The sequence below is a fragment of the Rhinoraja longicauda genome, chromosome 6, assembly GCF_053455715.1.
Source record: "Rhinoraja longicauda isolate Sanriku21f chromosome 6, sRhiLon1.1, whole genome shotgun sequence".
In the NCBI taxonomy this organism is placed as follows: Eukaryota; Metazoa; Chordata; class Chondrichthyes; order Rajiformes; family Arhynchobatidae; genus Rhinoraja; species Rhinoraja longicauda.
Genome location: NC_135958.1, coordinates 18,314,855 through 18,330,878, shown reverse-complemented (window position 1 = coordinate 18,330,878; position 16,024 = coordinate 18,314,855). Strand labels below are relative to the sequence as shown.

The 16,024-nt window shown below is 44.6% G+C and overlaps 1 protein-coding gene across 5 annotated transcripts in view; it reads right to left on the bottom strand.

The window, feature by feature from the left end:
• Positions 1-16,024, bottom strand: part of LOC144594287 (RNA-binding Raly-like protein) — a 735,788-nt gene that overhangs the window by 54,127 nt on the left and 665,637 nt on the right. For 4 of the 5 annotated variants that reach the window (XM_078400591.1, XM_078400588.1, XM_078400590.1 and 1 more), the window contains exon 6: positions 14,784-14,834. The exons of the other annotated variant lie outside the window; for it this stretch is intronic. In XM_078400591.1, coding sequence (XP_078256717.1) covers positions 14,784-14,834 — 51 coding nt within the window. The remainder of the gene's footprint in view (positions 1-14,783; positions 14,835-16,024) is intronic. 5 annotated transcript variants of the gene reach the window in all.

Below are 16,024 nucleotides of genomic sequence, written 5' to 3'. Positions count from 1 at the left end.
TAGGTCAGGACCCTTCTTCAGACTAATTGGATTAGGGGAAAAGAAAGGTGGAAAAGAGAGGCGGGGATGGGACAAAGCCTGGCAAGTGATAGGTGGATACAGGCTGGGGTAGGGGGTTTGATTGGCAGATGGATGCAGTCATTGACAAAGACTAGTGGTGAACAGGGGACAAAATGGAGACAGAAAAGGAAAGGAAATGTAAAGCCAGAGGGTGGGATATGAGTGGACAGGGATGTGGGGTGGAGGAAAGGAGGGATACAACGGAAATCTTCCTACATTTCCCTTTTATCCCCCTCTTTCCACTCACGTCCCCTTCCACTCAACAATAACAGGTCACAAGTTCATGTTTTAGGAGTAGAATGAGCCCACTCGGCCCATCGAGTCTACTCCGCCATTCAATCATGGCAGATCGCTGTCTCCTAATCCCATTTTCCTGCCTTCTCCCCATAACCCCTGACCTGTTCTAATCAAAAATGTGTCTATCTCTGCCTTATCAATATCCACTGAATTGGCCACTCACAGATTAACTACCCTCTGACTAAAGAAGTTGCTCCTCACCTCCTTTCTAAAAGAGCGCCCTTTAATTCTGAGGCTATGACCTCTGGTCCTAGACACTCGCCCCAGTGGAAACATCCTTTCCACAGTCACTCTATCTATGCCTTTCATTATTCTGTAAGTTTCAATGAGGTCCCCCCTCAACCTTCTAATCTCCAGCGAGTACAGGACCAGTACTGTCAAGCACTCATCATATGCTAACCCATTCATTCTGGAATCATTCTTGTAAACCTCCCCTGGACTCTCTCCAGAACCAGCACATCCTTCCACAAATATGGGGCCCAAATTTATTCACAGTACTGCAAATGCGGCCTGACCCGCACCTTGTAGAACCTCAGCAATATATCTCTGTTTTTGTATTCCAGTCCTGTTGATATAAATGTTCGCATTGAATTTGCCTTCCTTACTACCGATTTGACTTGCAAATTAACTTTTTGTGAGTCCCGCACCAGCACTTCCAAGTATTTCTTTACTCTCTCTCCATTTAGAAAATAATCTATGCATTTATTCTTATTACCAAAATGCACGACTCCACACTTTGCTATACTGAATTTCACCTGCCACTTCTCTGCCTTCTTCCGACACTGAAGAAGGGCCTTGACCCGAAACGTCACCCATTCCTTCTCTCCAGAGACGCTGAGTTACTCCAGCATTTTGTGTCTGTCTTCAGTTTAAACCTGAATCTGCAGTTCCTTCCTACATAATAGAAAATGCATGTCTACTTTCTTTCAGGAAGCCCATTGGAGAATTCCTGCCCTGCCCTCCCTGACCCATGAAAGTACCACACCATGACTGGCCACTCACCTTGCTGGGTCAGCCAGATTGCCTTGGTCTCCCCCTGCAGGCATCCGGTAGAACTGTAGTCAATTCGCAAAGATCAACACTGGGTCTGATTAAAGTATTTAAATGGGATCTTGCTGGCCACAGATTAAAAATACCAACCCATTTCAAATTGGAGAGTACGTGACCAGGGCCAATTTGAGTCCCTTTTCCAGCAGACAATTTGGGTTAAAATCATCCATGAACACCTTAATATTGCTTCTTTTGCACGCGTCAAATTGATGCATGGATCAGACAGAGTTTAAAACTCAAATTGCTGGAGGAACTCAGTGGGTCAGGTTGCATCTGTGGGTCAGGTGGCATCTGTGGGTCAGGTGGCATCTGTGGGTCAGGTGGCATCTGTGGGTCAGGTGGCATCTGTGGGTCAGGTGGCATCTGTGGGTCAGGTGGCATCTGTGGGTCAGGTTGCATCTGTGGGTCAGGTGGCATCTGTGGGTCAGGTGGCATCTGTGGGTCAGGTGGCATCTGTGGGTCAGGTGGCATCTGTGGGTCAGGTGGCATCTGTGGGTCAGGTTGCATCTGTGGGTCAGGTGGCATCTGTGGGTCAGGTGGCATCTGTGGGTCAGGTGGCATCTGTGGGTCAGGTTGCATCTGTGGGTCAGGTGGCATCTGTGGGTCAGGTGGCATCTGTGGGTCAGGTGGCATCTGTGGGTCAGGTGGCATCTGTGGGTCAGGTGGCATCTGTGGGTCAGGTTGCATCTGTGGGTCAGGTTGCATCTGTGGGTCAGGTTGCATCTGTGGGTCAGGTGGCATCTGTGGGTCAGGTTGCATCTGTGGGTCAGGTGGCATCTGTGGGTCAGGTGGCATCTGTGGGTCAGGTGGCATCTGTGGGTCAGGTGGTATCTGTGGAGGGAATGGGCAGACAATGCTTCCGGTCGGGACCCTGCAGCCTGAAAAAGGCTCCCGACCCGAAATGTTGTCTAACCAGTCACTCCTTTGATGCTGCCAGACCCACCGAATTCCTCCTGCACTTTGTTTTTTTCTTCAAGATTCCAGCATCTGCAGTTGATTGTGTCTCAGACAGAATTTAATTAGTTCAACAAAGGCTTTGTGGGGAAAGGACTACAGTTTAAATCTAAGGCTCTGCAAAACATTGGAGGCCCAAGCCCCATGTAAAGCCTCTTAGCTGGGTTTTTAAAATCACCGATGCAGGTGACATGAGTGGCAATGGTGCCTTGGGCATAGAATGTGCAAACACTGCAACGGTACAGAGTCACAAGAGACTGCAAATGCTGGAATCTGAAGCAAAAAACAAACTGCTGGATGAACTCAGCAGGTTGAGCAGCATCTGTGGAGGGAGAGGCTGCATTAGGATGTGTACAGACCTGCTCGCCCTATGAATGTGTGGAAACAATGACACTATGAATGTGCAGAAAGCCGGGCACTGTTTAAAGTTTAATTTAGAAATATATTAAAAAAATCAATATATGCAGACTGAAAAAAGCCTTGCACTCTTTTATATATTATTTTGTACATTTTTTTTATGAATAAAGTTTATTTTTGAAATAAAAAGAATCAATATTAAACTGGAAGTCCCCCAACTTGTGATGTTAATCCTTTTTTTGGCAAAGCTTCAGAAGGGAAAGGAAAGAAGCCAATTTCCAGCACTGATCAGGATTCGTACGGAAAGGTTGAAGAAGACAAGCAGGTCTGCGGCGGCCCTGCTCCATGTTATCTCATCACTTTGGTTGCTGTCAGTGACCAGATGAGGCCAGGGCCTTGTTCAGACAGATTCTGCTTACTGTGCACCTTTCCTGAGTGCTGCTTAACAGCCCCTGTGGAGTGCAGTCAGGATCTGCAGCAATCAAGGCCGACTGTTCACTTCAGTCTTCAGCCAACTGCAACACACTTCTCCCACACTTTAAAAACATTTTCTGCACTAACCATGAAGTATAATTGTGAAAGGTGCAAAATAATCTGCACTTATTTTGCCAATCAAGGAATAATTCCAACTCTGTGTTGTTGGCTGTAGGTCTTTATCTCTGCTGCCTCCAGGTTGGAGATCCACCAGCATGAGATCTGGGCTGACAATCCAGTGGGTCCTGACGGAGTGCTGTGTTGTTGCAGGATCCATCTCTTGGATGGGATGTGCAACTGAAATCACCATCAGTTCTCATAGAGTCATACAGCGTGGAAACAGGCCCTTCGGCCCAACTTGCCCACGCTGACCAACATGCTCCATCTACACGACTCCCACCTGCCTGCATTTGGCCCATATCCCTCTGAACCCATCCTATCCATGTACCTGTCCAAATGGTTTTTTAAAAAAATGTTGAGATAGTACTTTAAACATTCTGATAGTATCTTAAACGTTGTGATAATACCTCTGCCAGAAAGTAAAATAAAATCCGGTGTCAGTATAACAAGATTTCCACAAGAAGTCCTGGCTAATGTTGGCACCATTGATCAAAATAGGTTTGTCTAGAATTTGCACTCAGCAGTCAGCTGCCCACACTGATGACTAACCTCCTAAGAAAGTGCTGACAAGCCATGCAATGCCACTTCCCCCGCCCGCCCACAAACCCAAATAGAAAGATGGGAGAGGGCAGCAAAGTGATTAAGTCTTGACATCTACAAATATCCTGCAGTTATTTGCCCAGGCTACTCCTCAAACCTATCACACATTCAACATGTTGGTCTCATGCCTACTGCCTCTACCACAAAACAAAAGGACGAAGGCAGTGGGCACATAAGGAGACCACACCTGCAGGTTATCTTCTGACTCCCACACCGACCTGACTTGGAAATGAATCTGGGACACCCTCGCCTACAGCACTGTACCTGCACCAGAAGGGGTGCAGCGGTTCAAGGAGCTGGCTCACTGCCATCTTGTCAGGGCCAAAAACATGATGGGCCAAAGTTTTTGTTTGTGCGATCTGGCTCTGTGTGTCAAAAATCACCATTGGATGACATGATCACAGAAATGATCAGTTCTGATGCAAACAGAAAAAGTGAGTTACCTAATGTTGGAGAATTTGACTTTGAGTCCGGAAGACTGCAATGCGCAAAAATGAGATGCTGCTTGTTGTATTGGGTCTCAAGTGCCAACATAATGCAAGAAGCCAGTGATGGAGAGGTCCGAGTGTGAGTGGGATGGAGAACTAAAGGGGTAGAAATTGAGATGCTCAGGGTCACTTCTGTGGCCTGAATGCAGGTACTCTTCAGAGGATCACCCACACTGTGTTTGGTTCACCAAAGTAGAGTACATTGTGAATACCAAGTGCAGTAGACTGGATTGGAAGCAGTTCAAGTGAATCGCTGCATTAATTGGACGTACCATCTGGGTCCCTGGATAGTCGGATGGGAGGAGGTGAAAGGACAATGCGGCCGGTCTGGACAATGAGGACAAGGACAAGGATTATTTGATTAGTACATAAGGTGTCAGAGGTTATGGGGAGAAGGCAGGAGAATAGGGGGTTAGGAGGGAGAGATAAATCAGCCATGATTGAATGGCAGAGAAAACTTGATGGGCCAAATGGCCTCATTCTACCCTATTCCTTATGACCTTATGATGTGTTGCATGTGCAGGCGAATGTGCCCTATCACGGGGAGTAGCAGGCACGGACAGAAGAGCAAACCAGAGAGTCATGAAAGGAGTGAAAGGGGGAGGAGAGAGGGTCATGTGCCTGGTGGTGGAATCATGTTGGATTTGGTGTAAATTGCTAAGGATAATCCGCTGCTTGTGGAGGCTGGAGGGGTGGAAGATGAGGACAAGGCAACTCTGTCCCGCCCAGGAGGGGGTGAGGTCAAATGGAGTGGGACACAATGAGGTGTGGACAAGGGCTCTGTTCATTCTGGTAAAGGAGAAGTCACAATTCAGGAAGGTGCTATTCCCTTTGTGTCTCCACAAAGCAGCAATTCCCCCTTATCTTCCATCTGACGACGTTGCAGCCTTTGGGAACATTTTCTTTGTTTGTATCCCATTTGTCCAATTGTCCTCCATCACAGATATAGCCTTTATTATTTCCATCTCTCTCTCCATCTTCTCTGCAAATTAAAATTACCTTTTCATTACCATTTTAATCTCTCTTTTAACTCTACTTCTTTCTCCACAGATACAGCCTAACCTGCTGAGTATTTTCAGTATATCCTGTTTTTTTTAAGGGGTAGTGAAGGACTTCTGTCAGCTAAAGGTCCACTGTCAGCCTCCCAGATATATTCTAATCTGCTCAGTTTTAAAAAAACGCTTTTGATTGACTGATTATAATATGTGATTAACTTGTACCTCTGCCTTCCATTTAGCCAGGAACTGCACCAGACTAAGTAAAAACAAGCTGAATATCTATCGGACCGTTTGAGGGGTCTATGCAGGGAAGCGTGACCTTAGAAATAATGAATTTTTTAGAATCAGGCTATCTTACGCTCACTGCTCCAAGCACACGTCTTTCGTACAGATGCAATGCAATCGGAAAACGCTGTGCTTCAGCACCTACTCTCCAGCAATGTACCCTTTCCACCTTCTCCATCATGTTAATTGGCCTGTCATTCAGGCAGCCACAGGATTATCACTGCAGCCAAATGTAACCCGAGTACAGTGAATCGAGAACAGACCCTTAAAGAAACAAGTTTTTAAAATCATAACAGCAAACCGCATATCAAATGTACCTTTAATGCAGTAAAGTGTTCCAAGGATGAATATCAAAATTAATTTGACTCAAATGCAAATTGGGCAACTGTGCCAGACCAGTAACATGGCAATATTACTGTTATTACTAGCAATATTATTAGCAAAATTATTGGATATTAGAATTGTTATTATAGTTGTGATATTGTTCATATTATTTGCTATATTAACTTCAATTTTAAAAGTGATATTAGGCTAATTATATTAGAAAAATTACTAATGTTATCAGCAATATCACTTATATCACCATTAAAGATATTAATATTATTGGCTATATAATTAGTGGAATTAGGCAAGTTGTATAGGCAATGCTATGAATATTACCATTAATAGCAATAGTTATAATATTATTAGCAATATCATTAGCGATATTAGGCCAGTTATTTAAGGAATACTGTTAGGAAGGCGGCACAGTGGCGCTGCGGTAGAGTTGCTGCCTTACAGCGAATGCAGCGCCGTAGACCCGGGTTCGATCCCGACTACGGGTGCCGTCTGTATGGAGTTTGTACGTTCTCCCCGTGACCTGTGTGGGTTTTCCCCCGAGATCTTCGGTTTCCTCCCACACTCCAAAGACGTACAGGTTTGTAGGTATATTGGCTTGGTAAATGTAAAAATTGTCCCTAGTGGGTGTAGGATAGTGTTAATGTGCGGGGATCGCTGGTCGGCGCGGACCCGGTGGGCGGAAGGAACTGTTTCCGCGCAGTATCTCTAAACTAAACTACTAATATTATCAGAAAGGCAGACACGATAGTGGCATTTAAGAGACTTTTGGATAGCTCATGGATATGCAGGGAATAGAGGAATATGGATTATGTGAGGCAGAAAAGAGTTGCTTTTGGCATCATGTTCATCACAAGACATTTTGGGCTGTGCTGTTCTATGTTCCAACAGGCAATACTACTAATATTATTAGCAATATTATTGGAAATATTAGAATTATTATTTCAGGTAATATTATTAATATTACCAGAAAAGGTAATATCACTAATATTATCATTAACATTATTAGTGGTATTTGGGCAGTGATAGTGTAGAAACAGGCCCTTCGGGTCAACTTGTGCACACCGGCCAACATGTCCCAGCTATACTAGTCCCACCTGCCCACGTTTGGCCCATATCCCTCCAAACCTGTCCTATCCATGTACCTGTCTAACTGTTTCTTAAATGTTGTGATAGTCCCTGCCTCAACTACCTCATCTGGCAGCTTGTTCCATGCACCCACCACCCTTTGTGTGGAAAGGTTACCACTTAGATTCCGATTAAATCTTTTCCCCTTCACCTTAAACCTAGGTTCTCTGGTCCTCGATTCACGTACGCTGGGCAAGAGACTCTGTGCATCTACCCGATCTATTCCTCTCATGATTTTATACACTTATTTTTGCAGCAAGATTACGAATATTACCAAAAAGGCACGAGTATTAAAATCATTAGTAATATTGCGAGTGACGTTTGGGTTGTTGTCCATGAGCTTAGTTGGTGAACAGCATCATCAAGACCAGGCAGCTGAAAGTAGTCATTGTCGACATAGTGATTGAAACTGGAGATGCGGAGAAACCAGAAATGGAGGCCGAGGGTTCTCAAAGGAGTACACTTACAGAGACGCACAGGAAAGAAGGATTTTGAGGATTTTGAACGACAAATACAAGAATTTTAACGGAGGTGCTTCCTGTGAGCAAGCTTGGTAAGTGTGGGGGTGACAGGATATCGCAAATTAAGTTTGTCAGCATGGGATTATTGTGGCCTTCCAGGGATAGAGAGCCACATCGTTCCCCCACTTCATTGACAATCCCAATGCGATACAGTAACACTGAATAAAGACGGAGCAAACACATTGTCTGTCTGGCTGAACATTGTTGCTGAATCTCAACCCTCAAACGCTCCACCCAACAGCTCTATGAGACCATCTTCATCAGAAGGAGTGTAGTGGTTCAAGATAGGGTTTTCCACTACTTTCCACAGGCAATTAGGGATGGGCAGTAAATGTCGGCCTTGGCAACGATGCAAGAAATGAACAGAACATAAAGATAGAGCCCTTGCCTTTTCCTGTCCTCAAGCCAGCTGTGTGACATTTTATCAACAACTAAATATTCTCAGTCTAAAGAAGGGTCTCGACCCGAAACGTCACCCATTCCTTCTCTCCAGAGATGCTGCCTGGCCTGCTGAGTTGCTCCAGCATTTTGTGTCCATCCTCTAAATATTCTGGAAATTGTACCATTGATCAATGGAGGGGACAATTCAAGTGCAGCCAACCCACCTCATTGGACAGGCTTGTCGAGCCGAGCAGCCTGACGTTCCAAGCCTCTATTGGGTGAGCTGCCTGTGGAAGTGGGAGACACACACAAAGGATCCAAATCAACCTGAAGTGACTATATGTGGGAAATATCTTTCTCCTAACATGGAAGGGGTTGTTAGATGTTGACGTTTTCTCCCTAAGAAACTGCTGAGGAGCAGTGACCTCAAAACCTGGTAGGTTAGAATTGATATGGTGAGATTGAGCAGGAACCGGGACATTAATCACATTCGCTGGGAATCAGTTTTAACCAGAGTTTGTTCCTGACTTAAATGTAGTTTGTAAACAAGAGCAACCATACACTGGGCATCTCTAAATATGCTAACTATTGCAAGAGCCAAATGCTCTAGCTACTATTTTAGAGGAAGCCATCATCAGATAGCATAAAATCACCTGTGTGAAGGGTTAGAAGATTAAGGGTGTTCCTATACTATCAGCCTTGGTAGGGTGCGGACTTGTAAATGCCTTCCCATTGAGCCTCAACAGTTGCAGCCAGTATACTTGAGGAAAGGAAGGCCCAGTGGACAGATGATCTACCACTGAACATCTCAAGGCAAGCAGCTATGAACGGTAAAAACATGAGCGTACTTTAACTGTCCAGGGAGGCAGTCAGGTATCAGGAGCAAGGAATTTTAAAAAAACACTTAAGCAAAAAAATAAAAACATATCTTCTTCAATTACAGAAGGTTCTAGTTAATTATATGCACTATTAGGTCTCAGCGTTCTAAACAATTAAGGGCTTCCTTGGTGTAATTGCTTGTGATGGAAGGTAATTGAATCAGGTACCTCTGTGTAATTGCGTATGCAACACCCGTAGTTACACCGAGACCAAACGCCTTAGGCTGCTGCAAAAGTCTAATGTGGTTTGTCAGTTACATAAATGATCATGGTGAGTTTCTGGCAATACGGAGCTGAACAATTTGAAACCAGTTGCTCACGAACAGAATCCTCATAACTTTTCTTTTAAAGATCTACAGAGCTGGATGCACAGTGGCAAAACGTGAATTGAATGGACCACATCATTACATGGAAATGAGAACTGTAATGCATAGAATCTATTGAACGTCCAGCATAAAAGAAGTGATGTTTAACAATGCTCAGAAATATACAGTAACTATGGCAGGTGATGTGCAAATTAATTGGTATACCACTTAAAAACGTAATGGGGTATAGTGGGAAAGGGAGCATGGAGACACTAATTACTGAGAGGTGACACAGATTAATAAGGTAATCCAAAAAGCAAACCGAGGATCAGAGTGTATTTCCAAAGAGATCGATTTTAAAAGTCGACAAGCTCTTTTTAGCTTGTGTCCAAGCTTTGTGCTGGGACCACATTTGGAGTACCATGAACAGTTGTGATCCACTGTACCACATTATCAAGAGATATAAAAGTAATGAAGAAGGTGCAAAACCGATTTACTGGAACCATGCACGTGATGGACCCATGGGACCCTTAAGGCCGAGTGGAGACCTATGACAGGGCTGTACAATGAGATTCGGCACGTAGATTGTGTTTTCAACCAAACGCCCTTAATGTAAGATAGTCACCAAAAACGTAAATAGAATACATGAAACTTCTTTGTTCAAAGGGAAAAGAGAATATGGAACTCGCCATCGTGGGTTGAGAAATTTAAGCGAAGGCCAGTTAACTATATGAGGGAAATGTGAGTAGAGGGCAATGATGTCAGAATGAACTAAAAGGTAAGGCCTGAAGAGAGTATTAACTTTGCAATACGGGATAGATCAAATGGCCTATTTTTGTACTGTTGATATGTTCAAGGATGCTCATGAAACACTTTGAACTTTCATATCAGGAAACAAAGACTAAAGGAATTTTCTGGGTTCAGAGATTCAGAGATACCGCCATGTTCTGCCACCACAGATACCATATCTGTTCCAAAACACCATTGGATAAGTGCTGACAAATGTGTGGGATGAATTAGACTGGACATATATTGATGGGTGTACGAGAATACACATAGTTCACTGATGCCAGAGGTTTGGAATGTTAGACTGATTTGCTGTCAGCTCTGCCAATTTGGAAAGATAATAACCAAATGATCCTCTTCGCCGTACACGACTGAAGTCCAGCAGGGAACTCCCACCTCCACCCTCTGCCTCCAACTCATGCCGATTCACAAGGCAGGTTCTTTGCTGACTGGTTTTTACTGCGTTGTACTATGGTTGTCCAAGTGGTTCTGGAGTTCTTTAAAGATACTATAACCTAGGCAGTGCCAGGAGTACAATGTGACTGGGAGCATATGCAAAGTCCCTAACAAAGGAGAGAGAGCTATCAGCAGTGAGCCACAACGGCCCATGGTCCACAAGGAGAAGACTTCCTGCCTGCATATTAGTGAGATCTTAGACTCCAGCAAAGTTACCGATTTGTGAGGAAATCTGGCATTTACAAAATATGGACTGAGATGCAAGAGACATCGAGCCAAACTTTCTCCGCAGCGCAGAATTGGAAGTCTCAAAAGCGCAGTCAGCTACTTACAGAACAAAGGTATTTATTCACAAAGTGCTGGAGTAACTCAGCAGGTCAGGCAGCATCTCAGGAGAGAAGGAATGGGTGACGTTTTGGATCAAGACCCTTCTTCAGACTGATGTCGGGGGGGGGGCGGGACAAAGGAAGGATATAGGTGGAGACAGGAAGACAGTGGGAGATCTGGGAAGGGAGAGGGAAGAGAGGGACAGAGGAACTATCTAAAGTTGGAGAAGTCAATGTTCATACCACTGGGCTGCAAGCTGCCCAGGCAAAATATGAGGTGCTGTTCCTCCAATTTTCAGTGGGCCTCACTATGGCACTGGAGGAGGCCCATGACAGAAAGGTCAGACTGGGAATGGGAGGGGGAGTTGAAGTGCTCAGCCACCGGGAGATCAAGTTGGTTAAGGCGGACTGAGCGAAGGTGTTGGGCGAAGCGATCACCGAGCCTGCGTTTGGTTTCGCCGATGTACAGAAGTTTACCTCCCCGCTCAACTCCATCCAAGGACCCAAACAGTCTTTCCAGGTGAGACAGAGGTTTACCTGCACCTCCTCCAACCTCATCTGTTGCATCCGCTGCTCCAGATGCCAACTTATTTACATCGGCAAAACCAAACGCAGGCTCGGCGATCGCTTCGCCCATCACCTTCGCTCAGTTCGCCTTAACCAACTTGATCTCCCGGTGGCTGAGCACTTCAACTCCCCCTCCCATTCCCAGTCTGACCTTTCTGTCATGGGCCTCCTCCAGTGCCATAGTGATGCCCACCAGAAATTGGAGGAACAGCACCTCATATTTCGCCTGGGCAGCTTGCAGCCCAGTGGTATGAACATTGACTTCTCCAACTTTAGATAGTTCCTCTGTCCCTCTCTTCCCCTCCCCCTTCCCAGATATCCCACTGTCTTCCTGTCTCCACCTATATCCTTCCTTTGTCCCGCCCCCCTGACATCAGTCTGAAGAAGGGTCTCGACCTGAAATGTCACCCATTCCTTCTCTCCTGAGATGCTGCCTGACCTGCTGAGTTACTCCAGCACTTTGTGAATAAATACCTTCGATTTATACCAGCATCTGTAGTTATTTTCTTATGTCAGCTACTTACAAGTATTTTTCAACCATGTTCCATCTGTGGTCTCCGCATAGAATGCAGAGTGGGAGCTGCAGTTCAAGCATCTTGCCCTGCACTTCCACAGTAAACCTGGACCAAGCTACCAAGTAAACCTGGTCCAAGCTACCAAGAAAACCTGGTCCAAACTACCAAGTAAACCTGGACTAAGCTACCAAGTAAACCTGGACCAAACTACCAAGTAAACCTGGATCGAGCTACCAAGAAAACCTGGACCTAACTACCAAGTAAACCTGGATCGAGTTACCAAGTAAACCTGGACCAAACTACCAAGTAAACCTGGACCAAGCTACCAAGCACAGTGACTTCTGCTCCAATGATTTCAGTGGAAGGCAATCATCTCAAAGGGCTGTCAGAAAATATAGATTTATTTGCAATTGTTTCACTTTAATGCTTAGTTTTGTTTAAATGTTTTAGTTTTTAAAATTTATTTTACAAAAGTTTTAAAGAATTTTAACAGGTTTTAATATTTTTAAAAAACCCAGAAACATCCATTTCATTTGACAACTGACTAGGCTGGCTGTCAAAAATGTTCTGTTCATTTTTTGGATGAAAGAGGCTTGCTCTTTCTCCTACATCCCCACGTGTTCCCTTTATGCTGTGAGAGGTTGTGTTAAGTCAGCTCTTGGGAGCAAGTTTCCACTGCGGGAACCTTACAAATTAAGTCTGAATATTTTTCAGAAGTCAGTGGACTGAATAGACTGCTTGCCTCAGATTATAAATTCTGGACTAATATTTTTAGCTCTGACTAACTGTTGTTTCAAATATTCCCTTCTGGAAGGAGGGCTTATTCATTTGGTGTACAGCAGAAATGACTCAGTGGATTCTCAATTTATACAGGGAGCTGGTAATTGTTGTAATATACAGAGATCATAAACGAAGCTGGTGGCTAATAGAAGGAAAACCACAGGTAGCATGCCCATGGTTTCTTCCTCCGTGCCCTGATATAAAAAGCTCTGCTAAACACGAGCGCCCAATGGAATGGTTACCTCCAGATTTAATTGGACAATTTTGTTCAATTTATCGCAGGTTTTTAAAAATAGGCAGCCTGTTCTCCCCTCCCAGACCTGCCTGTCCATCACAAACAGCCTTGCTGAATTACATTGGACCTGTCATCCACAATATCAATTTTGGCACATTTTTAAAACATTGGCTTATTCTCTCAGGCTTTCAGTGGCTGCTCATTGTTCATTTCCCCCAAGCTTTGTTCCTCTTCATCCTCCCTCACTCCGCCATCCCATTAACCTTACAGTCTTTGAAATTTCCATCACGGACCTCTCTACGTCACCTCCTTGCTTGAAACTCATCTAATCGTCCAATCTTACTGTCGTAGACTAGGCTTGGGTTTTCTCCACATTTTCTCCACATTTTTGTGAAGTAAACTGAGATACTTTTGGTCATGAAGGGAGCCATTTGTTGTTGCCTCATTCTCCACAACACAAACCAAATTTCAGAATTCCATTCCTTCCCAAACTGCAAAGATTGAAGAGCCTGAATAACGAGCAGCCTTTATTCCATTGCTGCCTCGAACACTTAACACTCCATTGTGCATCTTTATTTAATTACCCAATGCTGCTGACTTACTTTGAGGCACGGTCAGACACATTTTAAATTTAAGATTCTTGTTGCCACTTAAAAAAAAAATCTTCTGAGGCCCTTCCCCATCACCAACCACAGGACTCTCCCAGTTTTCTGTGCTTTTCCGATTCTGACCTCTAACACATTACATTTGCCCTCTTCCTCTAAAGAGCTTCTACATGGGATAACCAATACTGCAATTCTTGGTTTGAACATTTCCACCTCTCACTCCTCAGATCATCCTAATATCTTTCTTTGAGTCACCCCTCCCAACATGTTCGGTGGCAATGCTCATTTACTTAAACTTTAGAGACCTCTTTCATTGTGAGGTGATGTGCACATTTTGAAAGAAAAATACAGTAATTCTCTCTCCCCACAGATGCTGCCCGTCCTGCTGGGTATTCCCAGCACTTTATTTTATTTCAGGCTTCCAGCAGCTGTTGTGCTCTGCATCTCAGTGTTCCACCATGTGGTCATCTTTTCCAACTACCTTTGATCATCTCCCTCTGGAATCATAGAGATATGCAGCATGTAAAGAACTTGACCATGCTGACCAAGGTTCTTACCCAAGCTCATCCCTTTTGGCTGTATTTGGCCAATATCACTCAAAACATTTCTTGTTCATGTACCTGTCCAAATATATTTTGAACATTGTAATTGTAGTCGGCTTTACAGCTTATTCTGGCAGCTTGTTCCATATACCCACCATCCATTGTATGAAAATCGTTCACCTCAGGTCCTCTTTAAATACTTCCCATCACATCTTAAATGTCTGCTCTCTCATTTTTGACTCCCCTACACTGGGACAAAATACCGTATCTACGTCCCTACACATAGATGTTATAAACTTCTATAAGATCAATCTTCAGACTCCTTTGCTCCAGGGAAAACAGTTCAAACCTATCCAACCTCTCCTTATATCTCAGGCCCTCCAGCAACGTCCTTGTGAAACTCTTCTGCATCTTCTCTAGCTCAATCACAACCTTTCCAGAGCGTGGCAACTAGATCTGCACACAATACTCCAAGTACGGTTTAACCAATACTTTGTATAACTGTAACATGACGTCCCAACTCTTAGAGAGGGAGGGAGGGAGGGAGGGAAAGAGAAATAAAAGTCTGCCTTTTGGGATGGGATGAGCTTTTCAATAGCTCTGAGAAAGGTCAGACCTTACGCGAGCTGTGAAGTGGTTGAAGTAATTGTTGCTGTCACGTAATAATAAAAAAAATATTACAGGAAGACCTAGTGATGGCAAATGGGCAACGGGTTCAAATGACACAGAGGAAACATACCTGTCATAGAATCCATCTCTGTAATAGTCGTAGTCAAAGTCATAGCCACTTCTGCAGAGAGAAAAGAAACCATTTAGTAGGAGCTAAGCGAGTGCTGGCGGCATCTTAAATAGTTCTAATGATTCCGTGACAGTCAGTTATTATTTATCCCGATGCAAGTTAGCTGGATGACAGTGCACATCTCGTGACTCTTGGTGGCTAGGAGGCAAACAGTGAGGGTTAGAGATCTCCAGGGAGTAGGAGAGGGCAGCTCCAGAACCCCATGGCTGACAGGAATATCTTCTGCAGTTAAGGTCCAACCTGGGGCAGCTGGTAGAGCCGCTTCCTCCAAGCTCCAGCAACCTGGATTCCATCCTGATCTCGGGGGCTGCTTGTACGGAGTTTGCATGTTCTCCCGGTGACCGTGCAGCTTGTCCCTGGGCGCTCTGACAATTGACACAAAATGCTGGAGTAACTCAGCAGGACAGGCATCATCTCCGGAGAGAAGGAATGGGTGACATTTCATGTCGAGACCCTCCTACAGACATGGGTGTTCTGACTTCCACCCACATCCCAAACACTTGTGCCTTGGCAGATTTGCTGCGAATTGCCCCCAAGTGTGCAGATGGATGGTGGAATCTGGGGAGGAATCGACGGGCAAGTTGGGAGAATAGTTAGAGGTGAAGTTAATGGGGGAATAGGATTGCTCTGTGAGCCGGCATAGACTTAATGGGATGAATGAGCTCCTATGTTAAAAGGAAATTTGGAAAAAGAACACCAGCATACCCTGAATCTACCAGACGGACCACCACAAATGCACCTCGCTTGTATGTTTACCTATTTAAAAATTATTTTGCTTTTTTCCCCTCATAATACTTCCAGTAAAATCCATGCTGGACACATGGGCACTGCTGCAGTCACAGCCCATCAATATTTGCTCAAGGGGGGTCTGCCATCTCGAAACACTGCCGTCCCCACTACCTTTATCTGCTGGGAATGTACAATGCAGCCCACATCACATTAACCACGAGCGTGGGAACTTGTCAACCAACTGCTCCATGCTCCTCAGAGCATTTGAGGGGTGGGAGCTGCTTTACGTCCTCCTCGTCCACCCTGGGCAGTTCTACGGAACGGGCAACATTTGCAGCAAAGCATCAACTACGGTACTCTGAAGCACCAATTGCCACTTTTGATTGTTGTAGTTGACATACGAAAGAAGACGAAAGAAGAAGAGCATTTGAGATCAAAGCATTGACCCCAAC